General features: G+C 43.8%; 1 protein-coding gene across 7 annotated transcripts in view; it reads right to left on the bottom strand.

Moving 5' to 3' along the window:
• The window catches only part of kiaa0825 (KIAA0825 ortholog), a 134157-nt gene that overhangs the window by 13825 nt on the left and 99880 nt on the right, over positions 1-20452 (bottom strand). The window contains exon 23 of one of the 7 annotated variants that reach the window (XM_056419688.1): positions 2240-2308. The exons of the other annotated variants lie outside the window; for them this stretch is intronic. Coding sequence (XP_056275663.1) covers positions 2284-2308 — 25 coding nt within the window. The 3' untranslated portion in view covers positions 2240-2283. Of the gene's footprint in view, positions 1-2239; positions 2309-20452 lie in introns of those variants that run through there. 7 annotated transcript variants of the gene reach the window in all.

Here is a 20452-nt window from a genome sequence, read left to right as displayed (position 1 = left end):
CATACACACAGCCCTCACACACACATACACACAGCCCTCACACACACACACACAGCCCTCACACACACACAGCCCTCACACACATACACACAGCCCTCACACACATAGACACAGCCCTCACACACATACACACAGCCCTCGTAGAATAATATTGTATTGGATTTGATTGACTGAATAAAATACACAAACAAAAACAAACAAACAAACAATGCATGGCACATGCTATATATACATACAGGACTGTCTCAGAAAATTAGAATATTGTGATAAAGTTCTTTATTTTCTGTAATGCAATTAAAAAAACAAAAATGTCATGCATTCTGGATTCATTACAAATCAACTGAAATATTGCAAGCCTTTTATTCTTTTAATATTGCTGATTATGGCTTACAGCTTAAGAAAACTCAAATATCCTATCTCTAAATATTAGAATATCATGAAAAAGTATACTAGTAGGGTATTAAACAAATCACTTGAATCGTCTAATTAACTCGAAACACCTGCAAGGGTTTCCTGAGCCTTGAAAAACACTCAGCTTGGTTCAGTAAACTAAATCACAAGTATGGGGAAGACTGCTGATCTGACTGCTGTCCAGAGGACCATCATTGACACCCTCCATCAGGAGGGTAAGACACAAAAAGAGAGGCGCAAAATCCAAGTTGCTTGAAATCCAGTGTGAAGTTCCCACAGTCAGTGATGGTTTGGGGAGCCATGTCAGCTGCTGGTGTTGGTCCACTGTGTTTCATCAAGTCCAGAGTAAATGCAGCTGTGTACCAAGAGATTTTAGAGCACTACATGCTTCCGTCTGCTGAAAAGCTCTATGGAGATGAGGATTTCATTTTCCAGCATGATCTGGCACCTGCCCACAGTGCCAAAACCACCAGTAACTGGTGTACTGACCATGGCATTACTGTCCTCGATTGGCCTGCCAATTCCCCTGACCTGAACCCCATAGAGAATTTGTGGGGTATTATGAAGAAGAAGCTGAAAGACACCAGACCCAACAATGCAAATGAGCTAAAGGCCGCTATTGAAGCATCCTGGGCATCCATAAACCCTCAGCAATGCCACAGGCTGATTGCCTCCATGCCACGCCGCATTGATGCAGTAATCCGTGCAAAAGGATTCCCAACCAAGTACTGAGTGCATTAATGGACATTTTCAAATGTTTGATTTTGTTTTGCTGTTATAAATCTTTTTTTTTACTTGGTCTGAGGAAATATTCTAATTTTATGAGATAGGATTTTAGAGTTTTCTTAAGCTGTAAGCCATAATCAGCAATATTAAAAGAATAAAAGGCTTGCAATATTTCAGTTGATTTGTAATGAATCCAGAATGCATGACATTTTTGTTTTTTTAATTGCATTACAGAAAATAAAGAACTTTATCACAATATTCAAATTTTCTGAGACAGTCCTGTATATATATATACATATATATACACATACATATATATGTATATATATATACATATATATATATATATATATAGTTAGTCACAGAGCAGTATACAGCTCACTTTACGTTCATGGGATGTACTTTTTATAGTTTTGTGTCTTTTTTAAGATTGCTGGACCTCACAGATGTTTTTTATATTATTTTATGTTATTCTGTTGATTGCTTGGAGTATGAACGTGACTGAACAGTTTTATCTCATGTTATCATCCACTCATCATCCTTCTCACTTTGCATTCAGGCAGCGCTGTGCACTGCAGAGCTGCAGCTGCTGAAATGGGCGGTACAGTAATTATTTGGCTGTGCGCTGACAGAAGACACATTTAATATCTATAATCACGGGACTTTGATTCACGAGTGTTTATATCATTCAACTAAATATCACATGAAAAAACAGTTAGTTTAAGCAAGCAAAACATCTGGAACTGCATCCTTTTAACAAACCGCTGATTGTGAAAGTACCTCCGACTGCTTTATACGAGCAAACGGGCCCAATCCATTGCAAATGTATCTCGCTTTAGTCACCTTGGGAAAACAAATGTCCTTCATAGAAGTTGGTGAAAGTTTGCTGATGGATCTACGCACACACATACACACACACACACACACACAGAATCTGTAACAGCTTCATCAATGAGCGTGCTGGGAGCAGATTGTGTGTGTGCATCCCCAGCAAGGTGTGTATGTGGCTTTCTGTTCAACAGACTTTGAAGCAGAAGCTGTTGCAGCGTTACCATCACCAGGTAATGGATGGAAGCAGCATGCAGCTGTGCATCCTCTCTATGGGCCTTCCATCCTGGGCCAGTCGATGGCGCAGACAGGCCGGGCTTAGGACATCACATGGATCCTATGGCTGGAGACGGCAGACAGGCACGAGTCAATAGGAAGCTGCTGCTTCTGAATATTCACTTCAGTGTTTTGGTGGTAGGCAGAATAATTGGCCACAAAAGTGATTCTTAGAATGAGAAAGGAAGAACGTTGGTGTGTATGTGTGTGTGTCTAGGTGTGTGTGTCTGTGTGTGTGTGTGTGTGGTGGTGGTGTTGGCTGCGGTGATGGTTGAGGTTGTATTGTTTGTTTGTTTGTGTATTTTATTCAGTCAATCAAATCAAATACAATATTATTCTATATAATATACAAAAGAGAAAGACTGAAAAGGTATAGGTGGAAGCAAAAAATGCTTATAAATTCCTATCCTAAATTAAAATCAAATAAATTTAGAATATTAACATAAAATAAAGAAAAGAAAAAAAAACTAAATAAAAAACAAAATATATTTATATATACTACCACATACATCTTACATATAAATACGTTTTTAATCACATTTATAACTCTCAAGAATTGTTTTATAAATAATTCCCTTGAAAACCAAAAAGGATTTCACCATTCTTACATCCACTTCACTTGATTGAGTGACTGATTGTTTCACAGGTCACTTTAACAAACACAATCAAGTCACTCTGGGCTCGCAACACAAAATTCATCGCAAATAAACTAATATTGTACCACATAAACTTTAGATGGACACTAACCTATATAATTACAGTAAAGCAGATTGTTTAGCCTCAGAAAACCATCAATCATATCCAGCACAGTCATTCCAAACACATTCCCTATGGACAAGCATAAAGATATTGCTATCGAGCTTTCAAAATGTCAAGGCATGGAAACCCAGGCGTGGCGCAATTACATAATGATTATTGCAAAAAGTTTCTCCCCCTCACTCAGTGCGGCTGTAATATGCAGCGGATGGCCACGGGGGTTCATTAGTGAGAACAGGCTGTTGTTGAAAAGCTCCAGTTTCACCTCTGATCCCGGCTAATGTGATTTGGACCTGAGATTGGTAGTGGAGAGATTAGATGCTGGCACACCTCAGGGTGGGAACCAGAGAAGAAGACATACATCAATGTTGTTTGCTCTCAAACTCAAACGTCTCCTCGCCTCTAATTCGCTCTCGAGCGTCGGCGACGAAGAAAAGTGTGGAGAAAGTATCCGCGGTCTCGTTTGTTTTCCGGCGGCGGAGAATCGGCGAGGCCGAGCGGGCGCTCGCATCATTGTGGAGTGCGTGATTTGGGCTTTCGTAAAAAATCAACCGGTTCGCCGTGAGGACCGAGCGCTAGCGTCAGCGTCCTCCTCTCGTTACCTCGCGGCTTCCCCCGCGGCGCGCACTGCCCGTTGCAATGTCGGGTTACTCCTTCTTTCATTTCCTTTTGTTTGTTTGTTTGTTTGTTTGTATTTTTTATTCAGTCAATCAAATCAAACACAATACAATATTATCCTATATAATGTACAAAAGAGAAAGACTGAAAAGGTATAGGTAGAAGCAAAAAATGCTTATAAATTCCTATCCTAAATTGAAATCAAAATAAATCAGAAAATTAATATAAAATAAAGAAGAAAATACAACAACAACAAAACAACAATAAACAAAATAAAAAACAAAATATATTTATATTTATACTCCCCCCCCCCTCCCCTCCTATGTCCATACGCTCCTCTTGCCCCGTACACCTATAGTCCACTATGTCCCCTACCTCTTCCCCCCCCCCTCTCATTAGGTCATAGTTGTGGGGATTTGTCAGAGTGGCCGTGTTGATTAATAGGCAGACGGCGCCCCTATATATTTGGGGCCTGTCAGCCGGGCTCCAGAGTGCCAGGGCCGCCCTGCTGAAGCTCCCTCCCCACCCAGGTGGCCCCATTTGGGCTAAATGAGCTGTGAAGGGTCCCGGCTATGCCCGCCTGCCCCGCGCTAAGACGCTACGCTCAAACACACACACGCAGACACAAAGAGGCACAAACACATGCGGGCGTACACACACACACACACACACACACACACACACACACACACACGCTCACGTACTCAACACCCTGGCTCTCGCTACCACGCACCCCTGCGTTCCCACATGATTTGTCACACTCCATCAATACACAATAAGTTACTGCCACTCTGGCCTGTCAGCGGGCCCCGTCTCCAGCGGACCCCTCCGTGGCGTCTCCTGGGGGAGGAAGAGTGGAGCAGGGGGAAAGTGGTGGGAGTGTAGTAGTTAGGTGTAAGGAAGAAGGGGAATAAAAAGAGTGGAAAGCAATGAGGGAAAGACGGAGAGAGAGAGAGAGAGAGAGAGAGAGAGAGGATGCTGGAGATGTTTAACAAATTGCTTCGCTATGCACCCCACATCCCAGTGGAGGCTCACGGAGCTCATCCTGATGCACAGGCAAGTAGCCAGGTTCAAGGAAGCGGGAATCTGAGCCTGTGTGTGTGTGTGTGTGTGTGTGCGTGTTTCTGTGTGTAGCGTAACGTGGTTCAGCTGCTCCGAGCCAATCGCCCGGCCTTGGAGGCGGGTCGTGTGCATGAGTGCACGTGAACGTCCCTCTTTGCGAGATTATTTTTGTTACCCCCAAACGAGGAGGGGGAGACCTTGGTGAATGAGATCATCCTGGCACATTTGCACGCACACACACACTCCCCCCCCCCCCCCCACGCAAACGCGCAAGCACAAGCACACCCGCCCCCCCGATGATTCACTCCGATGATGGGTGTTGGAGGGGAAACTGTAATCTGTGAAGGTCAGAAAGGTGTGAACAGCAACATCCACCACTGCAGGCTGCTGCCGCCTCCCCCGCTCCTCCAGCGTCACCACCGCCGGCCGGCTCGCCCTCATTATCAACTTACTTCATCAAACGCACTTCATTATCAGCGCGTCCTCAACAGACAGATGGGATGGACCCTCCAGCAAATGACAGAGTAACCGGTATAAAGTGGTTCCTTTTAAAGTCGATTCGATGAACGGGTCAGAACACATACAGTCCTCTTAGTTTATCACTGATTTACACTTGATTGGACATCTGGAGGAAGAGGAAAAAAAGTGATATGTTTCTTCAGAAAATACAGTTTAATCGTACCAATGGCTATGCATTATAATTACATCTGAGGTGATTATAGTCATTATGAAGTCGTTATTTCATTTATGTGAAAGGCGGATGGACACACTGGCTGAAGAGACAGCTGTTACTGAAGATGTAAGTAACAGACAGCCCTATCACGCTGGCAATATGGACGACCGTGAAATTAAGACTCAACGTATCGTAATTATAATGACAATGAGCTTTGTTCGACGTGTCGAGTATCAATCCAACACTTGCCAGGCAGCTTTCATATCGTAGCTAATAGGCAGTTGGCGGGCCGGGCCGTCGCCGACCGCCGAACCAAACTATTCACAAGCCGGCCCTCGTCGTCGTGCTGAGCTGACGTAACAGTGACACACACATCAGATACATGTACCCTCATGCAAATGAGTGCATTAGAGCAGACCTCGGAGAGTGGAGCGTGGCCAATAAATCCAGCCGGGGGTTGAGAAACGTAGCCTTTGCCATGCGTGTCCAACCCCATCTATTTAACCTAATTACACACGACACCAGGTAATAAAAGTCTGCATGCCATCAATTCTGACATCTCATCCATGGCTCTGCAGGGAATGTCTATTAGGACCTATGAATCCTCAGGATAGGGATCTTGAAAATCTGTCTGTCTTTCCTCTGTGAGAGAAAGAGGTGCGTGAGTTTGTGTGACACATGTGTGTGTGTGTATGTGCACGCTCCCGTGTGTCTTTTTAACACGATCTGCCGAAGCGTTCAATATCATCGGAGCAACAAAAGGGAGCGAACGCGTGAAGTCAGAAAGAAAGAGCCACGCAGAAAGATGAACCCACCGGAGTTCAACCGTCGCTATTTTTTATTTTTTTATTATCGGCCCTAATCCAAAGTGAGAAGACAAAACAACGAATCGCTGACTCAGACGGTGACACGCGCGAGCGCTCCTGGTTTTGGCGAGCTGCGTTTCCTGCCCAGGTGTTTCGCGTTGCTTGCCGACGGGCCTGCAGGTAGCTTCACTTTCCAAAGTCACGCCTCGCGACTGGTAAAGAAAACAGAGCGGCGTCTCTGAGCGGCCGCAGTCAGTGTTCCGCCACACGGGCAGCGGGAGATAAACAGATGTGGTCACAGGAACTTCACTGGCACTCTCTTTGCCTTTGTCTGCAGTGCACCTGAGCCACACCTGACCCCCCCCCCCCCCACCCGGATCCATAAAAGAGAGGATGAAGTGGTGAGGTGAAGTAGGGCAGAAAGGGAAGGATGAAAGACACATTGCTGAGAGGTGATGGATCCCATTGTTACCTTCGCATTGAAAATGCGGAAGGTTATGTTTATTTGTATGCGTGTTACTCGCATAACTCAAAAAGTATTAAACCGAATCGCATGAAATTTGGTGAGATGATTGGGTATTATCCGGGGACCATTTGATTAGATTTTGGGATCAATTGGGTCAAAGGTCAAGGTCATGAAAAGGTCAACATCTTCTTTTTACCATAGCACGGTCAATTTGTATCCAATTGGCAACTAATGCCAACATGTTCATAATTCAATGCCCAATCTTGTGATATGCGAAGGTATGCGCTCTACCGAGTGCCCGTTCTAGTTGGATGATGTTCCTGTGATCCATTTCAGCTTCTCACCCCTGCGGTTCATTGCAGCGTGAGGATCGATCGCGTTCGAGTGGCGGCGTTATCGCATTTCACACGACGGAGTGTCCTGATTATCGGATGAATGAAAGAAGCTTGTTCGAGGCGCTGAAGGCGTAATTCAGAGCGTCTCTGCGAGGACGACTCGGCTAACGCTGCTCACGACGCCATCGGTGACCACCTGAGAGGAAACCAGCAGGCCGGACTTCATTCTCTGGTTGGAGCTATTTACATAGCAAATAGCTGTTTCTATATGAATGATCAGAATATCGGATCGTGGACATTTAAATAAATAAATAAAGCATGAATAAAAGAGATATACATATTTAGGGGATAACTGCAACTACAGTGCAGTGGTTGTATACAGCCACACTGTAATAGTGATTCCATTTGTTAGTCACAGTCCACTGTTGTTAATGTGGGAACTGATATTTAGTTTGATAAAACACTGACACTGAAATGTTACTGTAATATTCAATAAATAAGACGTTTATATACTTGAATATAACAAATATCAGGAAAGAACTAGTAAATATTAGAACAACTTTCTTTCTCTCAAATACAGTCGACAGAGGAACACAGGTCTCTCTCTCTCCTCTCCTCTCTCTCTCTCTCCCTCCCTCTCTCTCTCTCTTCCCTCTCTCTCAATGGTGATGGCACATCACCCATTCAGCCTGCAATTTCCAGCTCAAGGAAGAGAAGAAAAAGAGCGACAGAACACCACACCTGGATTTCCACTCCGGGACGTCATCCATGGGCTTCAGGCAGAGAAGCTAATCCATCAACTCTGAACAGAACAGTGTGTCGTGTGTATTTTCTATTAAAAAGGATTACTCCATTACCTAAACAGACCCGCTTTTTTCTCTCAAAGCCGGCTCAGAATATACAGTTTGGCAAATTGATTTATGAATGATTTATTTCACATGAGCCTGAGACGGTGTCTGGATAAGTGCATCGTGCTAAAAACAATTACTGATTCATAGAGCCGGCAAAACAAAATATGGTGAATTCACAGCAGCTGATGTCAGATCGTCAGGCAGATGTGGCCCCCGCTCCTGTGGCCCCGCTCCTGTGGCCCCCGCTACTGTGGCCCCGCTCCAGTGGCCCCCGCTACTGTGGCCCCGCGTGGAACAGGCTAAACGGTCGGGATTGACGGAGGAGTTTGGTGGGAGGTGGGACATCTGTCTCACTGCACTGTTTATTTTATTATTTTTAAATATGATTTAATTGTAGAAATTAGAAAACAAGACTTAAAGTACATTACATTACACTCATGTGCATTAATTGAGCAATGTAAAGACTATAAATAAGGAAACAAAAAACAGAAGAAAAAAAACATATACATAACAATAAATAATACAAAAAACAACAAAAAAGGTATTGAAAATAAATGTGAAAAAAATGTAAAAAAGAAGTGCTGCATGCTGCGTCTATGTGCTCCCAATAAAGCTGTTAAAACACGGCATGGTGCGTTGTTGGGGCGAATCAACCAATGCTGGCGATATCTCGCCGGGTCGACACTGTTTTTTAGAAAAAAAGCAAAACCTGAGATAGTCACACAAACACATTTGCACAAATACCAAGATTTGAAAACAGAGTCACTTGCAAAAGACATACAACATTATTCATGATTATTTACACACACACTGCACACAATGCCGGCTGAACGGCGATCCGCTGTTGGTTCATGAAGATTATCCTCGTCTTCATCATGTTTTGGTGCATTGTAGCTCAGCCCTCGACGGAGCAGCCGGCTTCAAAGCTTCTCCGGTGCAGTTGTTGTCTCGCTCCCCGATTATAAACAATGCGTTTCTGGAGAAAAGGCTGTAATTGTGCAAAAGTGTGTCATAAATGGCTTTGTGACATTACTGTATGCCTTTCTCCGATGCTCCCCACACACAGAGCCTGAAAGCTCTCGCCACTTGAAGCTCTGCTTTCATCCAGCAGAACAGCTGTTTGCGATGGAGCTCGGGTGTTAGACCTTCTCTCGCCTTCACCCCATCCTCCCCGCCTTGTTTCAACCACAAAGCCTCGAGTAATGGGCCCGAAACGCCTCTTCCTGAACAAAACCACTGCTTATGTGGGTCATGTGGAGGTAATAAGACTTTTGTAGACTTGAATATAACAAATATCAGTCAAGAATGAGTAAATATTAGAACAACTTTCTTTCTCTCAAATACAGTAGACAGACTCAGAGGAACACATATCTCTCTCTCTCTCCCTCTCTCCCTCTCTCTCTCCCTCTCTCTCTCTCTCTCTACCTCTCTCTCTCTACCTCTCTCTCTACCTCTCTCTCTCTCTCTCCCTCTCTCTACCTCTCTCTACCTCTCTCTCTCTCCTCTCTCTACCTCTCTCTACCTCTCTCTCTACCTCTCTCTCTCTCTCTCCTCTCTCTCTACCTCTCTCTCTCTCTCTCTACCTCTCTCTACCTCTCTCTCTCTCTCCTCTCTCTACCTCTCTCTCTCTCTACCTCTCTCTCTCTCTCTCTCTGTCTCCCTCTCTCTCTACCTCTCTCTACCTCTCTCTCTCTACCTCTCTCTCTACCTCACGGGCCGCATCGTGTAGCCGGGCTCGATGCAACAAACACACGCGAGAGAAAGAAAAAAAAAGAAGAGAAGGAGAGCGAAACACACAAGGAGAGACAGAACGAGAGAGAGAGAACACAGGTCAACCACGGAGCTTTTTGCTTGTTTGAAAATGTCAACATCAAAGAAAAGCTTCTTCTCGTCGTTGGGGGGGGGGGGGGGGGGATGTTTTCCTTCTGCAGAGTGAATCGGGGTCCGAAGTCAAACCGAGAGCGGTCTAAAACATCTCGGTGACTCGGTGGTTATCGCCTCACGTCTCCTATGAATCCAAAGCAAATGCTTGTCGTGCCCGGCGGCTGGCCTAGCTCACTGCACTCCGCTGTGGCGTGAGCACATGTATGTTGTATTGGCTGAAAGGTCTCGAGTCAAAAGTTAGTCCGAACTTAAAAATTCTGTCATTCGACATGACAAATTAAACTTAATTGATTGACGATTCAGCTTTTTTTTCTCACCGTCTTACTCGTTTAAACGGACCCGAGGCGCCGCCTGACGAGCAAAACTATCAATGTATCGCCTCCTGCTGAGGAAATCTCCTTTGACGTGCGTCCGCTCTCACACGTGTGAGCGTGTTGTGTGTGCGTGTACGTCTGCGCGTGTCTATAGAAGCGCGAGCAGGCTGCAGACGGCGGCCACTGGGAAATCAGGGAGCGCGTTGTCACGCATCCTTAAATGCGTGACACTGCGTCTCATGAGACGCCGCCTGATTGGTCTACGAGGCATCAAAGAATGACGGGTGAGCGATGGCCTCGAGGGGATGGAGGGTGTGTGTGCGCTGGCTGGGGTTAGAGACACAGGACAGCGCGGTGACATGTCTGGGCGGCGCCCCGTCAAAACCAGCTGCTAACGTGTCGGAACGCCGACGTCAGGGAGTCAGATGCCACTCTGGTCTCGGTTCGCAAGACGAACAGCATTTTTAACTGATAGTTCAACTTCATTCAAATAAAGACAACTTTTTTTTGACGTTACATCTTTACCCACCGATGATTTTTCATGTCGGGATTTGTTAGACTAAAGATATCATAATGAACACGTGTCAACAGTGGACTAACTGTAAAGGAGCTTTTCACACGTTACATAATAATACATTAATAACTAGAATGTGCACTCGGTAGAGTGCATACCTTCGCATATCACAAGATTGGGCATTGAATTATGGACATTTTGGCATTAGTTGCATGCCAATTGGATAAAAATTGACCGTGCTATGGTAAAAAGAAGATTTTGACCTTTCCATGACCTTGACCTTGACCTTTGACCCGATCGATCCCAAAATCTAATCAAATGGTCCCCGGATAATAACCAATCATCCCACCAAATTTCATGCGATTCGGTTTAATACTTTTTTAGTTATGCGAATAACACGCATACAAATAAATAAATAAATAAATACACGGCGATCAAAACATAACTTTCCGCATTTTCAATGCGAAGGTATTGACTTACAATGAGCACCCAGTAGGTGAAGGAAGGCTGGTGAAAGAGCAGGAACCATCAGACTAGAAGTTGTGTTGTTCCATTGCTCGGTGACGTTATATGCTGCATGATGTTTTTAACCTTTTTGTTGCCGTGTCCTTATTTGACTGTAAGTATTTCCTCAGTATCGTTGACCACCGGCTCACAACAGCTTGGTGCCGTTGGATTCAGCTTTGGGTCGTACGTGTTCAGCATCCAGGAGATTACGATGACAACAGACGAACAGACTTCGAGCTGATCACTCTAAATCCAGACTGTTGCTGTCCTGGCTCCTGATTGGTGGAACCAGCTCCCCACTGACATCAGGACAGCAGGAAGTCTCCACATCTTCACCGGAGACGAAGAACACATCTTTAGTCTATACCTGGATTAAAACACAGATTAGCACTTCAGTGGCACTGAAATGGCTCTTATTATAGTATTACTTATAGTACTACTTATGGTATTACTCATGTTATTACTTATAGTATTACTCATGGTATTACTTATGGTACTTTTGTAGTTCGACTATGTTGAGGAAATGTTACTTTCTGTATTCTTGTTGTTCTGAGTTTGTTCTCTTGGTTGATGAACTTATTGTAAGTCGCTTTGGATAAAAGCGTCTGCTAAATGACATGTCATGTTATGTAATGACATGTGATGTAACAGACAACACATCCTAGAGAAAGGCGGCAATCAAGTCGGAAGAAAAGTGAAGACAGTTCTATCAGTCCACAGAATAATCAAGAAATTAGATGATTTTCTTGATATTTTTCAGCCTTTTTTCTCTGAATGTGTTTTGGGGAAGACCAGAGCACCAAACTGAAACAGTTTCTTCTGATGAGCTCTCTAGAAAGAAGCCCTTGTTCTTTAATTCTGATGGACTGACGGCAGAATATGTTCCTTTATTTTTTAGAAATTCATCACTTCCATCAAATTCTAATTTTCCTGCACTATACACGTCTCTTTGGGCATTAATTTAAGGGGGGAAAAAAGTAGACCAACAAAATGAACACAGATATACACGGTGCGTGTGTGTGTGTGTGTGTGTGTGTGTGTGTGTGTGTGATATGCAGGATGCCCTGACCCTATTACAATGACAGTATGTTGGATTAAGCATAGTTTGTTTTGAATGCAGGAAAAGGAAAAGCAGCAGCTTCATCCTTTACCGTATGAATAATGTCCAGCTGCTGTAAAAAGAGCTGCAATCCCAAACCAACAGGGGGCAGGCGTAATTACCCAACATGCCCCTCATCTTTACCGTCTCTTAATAAGCGACGAGCATCGGGCAGACAACGGCCCGTCATCCTCACTTTGCGTTTATTTGTCGTTTATTTGTTTCCTCAGCAGATAAGGTCAGGCACGGAGAGAGAGAGAGAGAATGTTTAACTCTGTCTACCTGGTTGTGATGGATGTTACCAGCTCTTACCACCCCGAGAGGTGGAGAGAGAGAGAGAGAGAGAGAGACAGAGTGAGAGAGGTGGACAATTTTCGCTGGCACCGCATTTTTGTCCAATTAATAGATTGCCAGTGTGTTGCGTATTTTGCATGACAAAGGAGGGTAATATTAAACTGCCATTTGTAATGAAAATGCACTTTGCAAATTAAAAAGTGCAGAAACCCAATTTTTCCTACCTCTTTAGGAAATAAACAGTCCTTAACCAATTAAAGCGCATTGTAGTAATTCTGTGATTTATTGCAGGTTGTTTAACTTTCAAAACTCGGCTAACCTATATTAAGGTCACAATCCATCATGTCGTGCATGGAGTGCTGTGGAGTAATGGCTGTTGTATTAGCTGCTTTTGATGATAGTATGAAAGAAGTATTAGCACTTGTCAACAAAACTGCTTACAACATAACATTAGCATGCATGAGCTGCGGCGCCTATTCATTATCTTGGCAGCTCCACACACACGCGCTCACCGCCTTATAAAACATGTCGCCGGGCCGAGAGCACACGCTCGCCGTTTGGTTTTGTGATCGAGGGGCGACGCGCAAAGTCTGGTTGCAATGCAAACAGGCACCGGAAAGATGACACAGTCTCCGTGTCACACGAGGGTGGAAGGGAGGAAGAGCAGAGGGAGAGAGAGGAGAAGGAATGAGGGATGGCAGGGATAAAGGAGATCACTCTCCTTCAGTGAAGCTTTGGTTGTATGTGTTATAAACACACTAGAACATGTCCACTGGCTGACAGAGGAAGAGAGGGAGGACAGAGGAGACGGGATGGATGGATGCACCGAGGGCGAGAGAGCGCACTGAAAAAATGCCACCGGCTTTTTTTAGAGTGCAGCTGAAATGACGACTGGCGAGAAGAAGAAGGAAGAGAAACGGAAAGAGGCAGACGCAAAACAAGCGTCGAGAGGGCCGTCGAGGCAGACACGATGCGGAGAGAGAGAGAAAAGCGTCGGCGCTAAGTAGGACCCGATCTGAAAGACAGAACGACGGACGTGATGAGGGGCTTGAGAGCGAGAGGGAGGGAGAAAGAAGGAGAAACAGATGTAAAGAGTTACGGCTGAAGGGCACGGCAGGGTACCCGCCGGAGAGAGGGAGAGGCAGACGTGCGGGGCGGTGTGACACGGTGACATTTGCCTCCGCAAATGGGCTCTCTGGCTTTGGCTGCGCAGTCTGGAGCGATGCCCCCCGACTGTGAGCCAAGAATGCACTCAGCTCAACGAGAGCAAATGAATGGCCCTGTTTTGACTCCTATCATTACACTCCTTCTCCGTGAGAGCTGGTGCCGGGCAGAGCGAGTCTTTGTTGGAACCCAGGGATCCCTGCATGTTGAAACACCCCTGCACCGGGGTCTAATTAGTGTGTTAAATCAGCAGTTGGATGATATGTGGATTTAGGACTCGGCTCTTTATTCTGTAATTTATCTCAGAATCAGAATCAGAAGCAGGTTTTATTGGCCAAGTAAGTTTGCACAAACAAGGAATTTGACTTGGTAAAGTGACTCTCAGTGTGCTTACACAAAATATTCATTACAACACAATACAAAACTAGAACGGGCACTCGGTAGAGTGCATACCTTCGCATATCACAAGATTGGGCATTGAATTATGAACATGTTGGCATTAGTTGCATGACAATTGGATAGAAATTGACCGTGCTATGGTAAAAAGAAGATTTTGACCTTTTCATGACCTTGACCTTTGACCCGATTGATCCCAAAATCTAATCAAATTGTCCCCGGATAAAAAACAATCATCCCACCAAATTTCATGCGATTCGGTTTAATACTTTTTGTGTTATGCGAATAACACACATACAAATAAATAAATAAATACATACACAGCGATCAAAACATAACCTTCCGCATTTTCAATGCGAAGGTAAATATATATGCTACAGTGGGTTAGCTGTTCAGGAGTGAGACGGCGAGGGGGAAGAAACTAACATCACACATGTTATGTCAACAAAGTGCAATACACTGGATATATCAAACTACCTTTCAGATAAAAAAATAAAAAAAGCAATAAAGCAGATGACGATATAACATCCATTCTGACCTCGGGACATGTTGCATGTTCTCATTGGATCCCCGTTGAACTCTGAGGTTTACGTCCCACAAAGAGGAATCCAGGCCCACCGTCATGTCAACAACTACAACAAAGCTCCTCAATAGAACTAATGGCATCGCTCAGGATCCGCGTATCTTAGGGCAGCGCTGAAAAACACGAGGCGTTTATGATTTATTTACTCGTCTTCTTTCCCTGGAAGTCCATTTTAGACACATGTGCTCATCACTTGGAGGGAAAACACAGAAATCCCCCCCAACCACCCCCGATAGAGACAATCCTGCTCATTCATATATTATGATATATTTGTTTCGCTTTCTTTTTCCTTCAAACAAACGTTCAATGTCAATTATTTAAAACATCTGTTGCATGTTGGGGAGCTCGAAGAACTCTAAACACTGGTAACAGTAGAACAGTGATGAGGTAAAGTGAATCGTATGTGGGGCAACATGTGTGTGTACTCAAACATGACAACATGTAAACGCTCAGTGGTTGAACTGAACATGCAGCACGGATACCAGAACACGTGTGTGTGTGTGTGTGTGTGATCCCTCGGTCGCTCGCCCCCCTCAACATGTGTTGATATCTAATTCTCTCTCTCTCTGTAGCTCCAGCTCCCCGTTGATTATTCATGTGCATTTAACTCTCAAACAGCTCCTCATTAACTGCGGCTCGCTGGGCCATACGTTGGGCCAAATTACGCCGCTTTGACATACACAAACCAGCAGGGGGGGGGGGGGGCGTCGGGATAAAAGGCTCGGCTCTCTGCTCGGTTCTCTCTCACCAGAGATAATGGCTGCCAACGTGTCTGTATAGTCTTTTAAAGCAATCAGCACTTTCACGTTTAGAGGGGTGGGGGTGAAGAAGGGGGGAGGGTGAAGAGCAGGAGGCGAGGGAGGGGAAAAAGGGGGTTGGAGTGGTAAACACTGAGTCAGGACGGGAGCCTCACCGTCAAACAAACAGGCGGGAAGGAAGGTGGCTGAAAGGCAACGTGGAACATGTTCACGAAGAGGGAAAGATTTTCTGAATTAATTCGAAACCAATTTCAATTAATTACACGCACTCAGATGGTTTGTGAATCGTTGCTTTCGCATCTATTTCAGTGACATTCTGCAAGTGTTACTGTTGGCTGGGAACTACATTTTTACTTTAGTATTTTGTTCGTGCTGCGGATGAAGGGAGGCTGTCAAAATCCTCCTCAAACTTTACAGTCCCAACAGATGATGACAGAAACTGTTCTCTCCACAGATATACATATATATATATATATATATGTATATATATATATATATCTATATATAGTATATATATGTATTTATATATATACATATATATATGTATATATAGATATATACATATATATATATATATATATTATATAAAACCCACTATAGCGTATAAAGCACCATGAGTAGCCGTTAAAGCTGTGATGCAGGCTGTAGTTTCTCAATGCCTGCCTACTCGGCCGTCATACATTCATCTAAAAGTATAAATTGAATAATCTTATGTTAGCCATAGTATGGCTAAATAGAAATAGAAATACCAGATTGGGACATACTCAATATTAAATGACTAAAACTCAGTTCAGTATCAACAAAAACTTGATTAAGATTTTCATTGGTTTTCATAAAACAAGAAATAACTAACTGGCCTGTATTGATGTAATATTGGGATACGGAAGACTTATTGAATTCTTACTGCTAATAAAGTCAGCCAGCAGTTTAAAGCAAGGCAGGAAATAAAAAATAAAAAAACAATGAAATCGGAGCGTTTAAAAGAAGGCAACAATACTTTATCTTGCGGCTACATTTTGTAGTCAAATTTGAGTCAAAAGAAGAATCTCAACCGCTTTGTTCATGAGCAGGTGATAATAATAACAGTGTTTATAGTTAAAGAGTGGAAAAGTCTAACAATGGATCTTAGTAGTAGTCAGATCAGCTTAGAACAACATAGAAATGAGCCCTAGAATACACAGTCAGCACGACGGTGAGGTGATTAATCTGTGTCCAACAATCTACTGTACACCATGGGCCACCGCACGCACACACACACACACACACACACACACACACACACACACACACACACACACACACACACACACACACACACACGACTGATATCTCGCTTTCTTTCTTAACAATTGGTAAAATAAACATCGTCAGACCAAAATTGAAACCTGTTGAACCAAGAGTTTGGCGTATGTATATTTTTGGGGTCAAATACTTTACATGACTTGCTTGATAATAACAATTTAACCATCTGCCAGAAAACTGATGTGTGTGTGTAAAATGAAACAAACCCCTTCATACAAATGCTGCATTTAAAGCAGCAGCTCCACATATTTAAGAGATCACATATTAGTCCAGCATTCACCTATAATCAGCCGGGGTAGTGTATCTCTCGTAGACTTGTCACAAGTAACAACGGATTCCTGAGTGCAAGTTCTGAATGACCTCAACCGTCAAGTAAACTAAATACAGCCATTACAAATCAGACTTTATTTAACTGCAGGCTGGAAATCACTCATCATTGCCTCTCCTCGCACGTAGTTAGGCAATCAAATCAAAATGCGATCTAATTTGACAGTTGTTATGAGAGTGACCTCCGCATAATGTGAATAACCACACTTTATTACAAAGAAGAATTGAGACTAATTCTACATAGCTTGTCACATCTGACGTTGAACTTTAGGTTTGGGGGGAAGGGTTAGCGCCATATGCTCAGGAGATGACAGCTACATCACAGCAGTGTCACTACATAGAAGCGTATACTCCTCATGGGATGGTGAAGGGCCCAGTGTGTGTGTGTGTGTGTGTGTGAGTGTGTGTGTGAGTGTCACAGATGTTGCAGTCTGAGGTCTGGTGCAGATGGCTCTGGGCGTACTTGCCAGTGATCTATTTCTCGTGAAAGCAGCAGCATCACACATCGCTACCTGTACTCTGTTTAGAGGGCACACACACACACACACACACACACACACACACACACACACACACACACACACACACACACACACACACACACACACACACACACACACACACACACACACACACACACACACACACACACACACACACACACACACACAGTATTTCAGAATTTTTTCTAAACTTCAAAAATTTTGTTCAGGATACAAAATGTTCCACAAATACTCCCACTATACTCACTACATTTTTTTTTTTACCATTTCATACACGGTCAGGTTGCATTTCAGACAATAGAACGTTTCACACAGTCGACGTGTGGCTCACTCAGGGACGACATCCTTGAAGCTCAAAGAACATTCCCGAGAGGTTTGTCATTGCTGGCCTGCAACATCTGAATTTTCTTTCAATGTTCTGTGTTATCGTTATTTCTAATATACACACATACACACACAAACCTGCACACCGTTGAACACATGTAGATGGGTTAGGGCAGACCCCCTGAGTCACCAAGCCGTATCACAACCTGAGCATCTTTGTCGCATCACGTTCAAATACAGTATCCAGACTCAGGAGGACAGAGGTCTCTCTCTCTCTCTCTCTCACTGGGTAAAGGTGTCCTCTGGGGGATAGAAAGGCCTCGGGGGATTTGTCTTAGTGCAGAGTGCCACCTTGTTGTCAAGGCTGCAATGACACATTTATTTCAAAGCCACTCCTGACAGACGCTCGCAGAAGAGAAATGTCATTTCATAATGCAGAGCGACATCGATGCAGCGCGTACATAGACACTGAGATATCTATTAAGATAAAAAGAGGAGGAGGTGGATTGGCCAGGGGCCAGGCAGATTATGACATGGGTGTAGGAGCTCACACACGACCTCCATGAGCTCACGGTGTCTCATTGCAGGGGCGGGATATCCATCTCTGACACCTACGGCTGGAACACCGGAACCCGATTTCTCAAATGTAATTTTACTGTTTTCTAAGTGGGCGTATTGGAGTCATTTTTAAAGGATGCATATATTTGCTTTTGTCGACTGAAGTTTTCAGCGAGATGGCTTTATTTCTCTAGATTAACTCGACAAAAGTCTCGTCTACTTTTGACTTTCAACATTTGAAAAGTAAGTTGCCCTGAATTTCGTACGGCGAAATGAAAAAAAAATAGTTTAATAGCATCAGTGTCACGACTTGTTTAAACATATAATGTCAATCAAAGTTGAAGTCAATAAAGTTGTACAGCTGATACTGTGTGAATTCCTGAATATAAATAGCAAAACAAATAGTCGAGAATATGATATTAGCCGAAGCATCTCTCCACTGAACCCGTCAGAGAAAAATCAACACGCTAATTATGTATTCGTAAAGCAAAAAAAAGCAAGATGGAGGGAACCTCTCGTACACCCTGGGTCAGGAATGTTTTAATTATTGTGTGAAAAACCCAGAATACAGGCAGCAGGAACGTTCCCGCAGCAGTTTACTGAACGGAGAAGTTAATTAAAAAAGGAAATGCAGGTGAAGAAGACGAGGGAAGCGGAGTGAGGAAGAGCCGAGCGGTGATTGTTAACCGGACATCTGGCGCGGGCTTGTTTCTCTCTGGGAGGAGACACGAGGGAGGGGGGGGGGGAGGAGCCGCGAGTGCTTGACCTTCCATTTGTCTGACTGGCAAACTCACACACACATAATCAAACTCCAACACGAACACACACACACACACAGACACACACACACACACACACACACACACACACACCTACATATGCAAAAGCGTTCATGTTTTCTGTGCGACCGGTTTCCCAGAGAGCGGTGAGACGAGGTCTCGGTCGCAACGGTGACGGGATTTTCACACACGCAAAGACGAATGCATGCATACACACTCAAAAACATAAACACCCGAGAATTTATGCCCACGACCACCACACACACACTGTACGCACTTTTATATGCGCGCACACACACACACACACACACACACACACACACACACACACACACACACACACACACACACACGCGCGCGGCGTCTCTGAGTATGCAGTGAGTGTCTGTGCCTGCTGCATATGTGGCCCCATGCATAAACAATGTGCCCTGAGAGACAGTAGAGTGATACTATGGCCCTTAGCTCAACTCCCATGAGCCTCTCTGCCCCTCCATAACCACTATCGGTCTCTTTCACACACACACACACACACACACGCACGCGCGCACACACACCCAAAATATACACAAATGAGAAAAAGGAGCAGCGCGGAGAAACAGAAGCACAGCCAAGGAGAGCGGGAGGTATGCATGAAGATGGAGCACACACACATACATGCGTACTAACAAGGACACTCAGAGGCGTGGGGGGGCTTAGTGCGCACACACACACACACACACACACACAGGCAACTATCTCTTTTTTAGAAACAGAGAGCAGCTAAACGTGAACTACTGTTTTAAAAATACCTAAAGATAATAGAGGATAGCTGCTGTCCATGTACAGACGACTGTTACTAATAATAATACATTACATTTCTATCGCGCTTTTCAAAATACTCAAAGATGCTTTACAACACATAGTTAAAATATCCTAAAAGCTATGCAATAAAAATAACTAAAATTACAATAAAAACAAACGATAAAAGCAAATAAGTTACTGAGACAAAGCACAACATACACAAGCACAAGATGCCAATTCAAAGGAACAGTCTAACACCATTTCATGTAAATACGTTTCGTATCAGCATTGATGACGCATCATAAGTAACGGTTAATGGGGACAAGTTTTTTGTTTTGTTTATTGTTTTATGTAAATATGTATGTGTGTGTATTTATGTGTGTGTGTGTGTGTATGTATTTATGTGTGTGTGTGTATGTATGTATGTGTATGTATATGTATATGTATGTACATGTGTATATGTATATATGTTTATGTATACACTACCGTTCAAAAGTTTGGGGTCACTAAGAAATGTCTTTATTTTTCAAAGAAAAGCACTGTTTTGTTAATGTGTTA

Source organism: Pseudoliparis swirei, chromosome 7 (assembly GCF_029220125.1).
Source record: "Pseudoliparis swirei isolate HS2019 ecotype Mariana Trench chromosome 7, NWPU_hadal_v1, whole genome shotgun sequence".
Taxonomy (NCBI): Eukaryota; Metazoa; Chordata; class Actinopteri; order Perciformes; family Liparidae; genus Pseudoliparis; species Pseudoliparis swirei.
The sequence above is the reverse complement of the archived record's forward strand: the minus strand, read 5'-3'. Positions and strand labels throughout refer to the sequence as shown.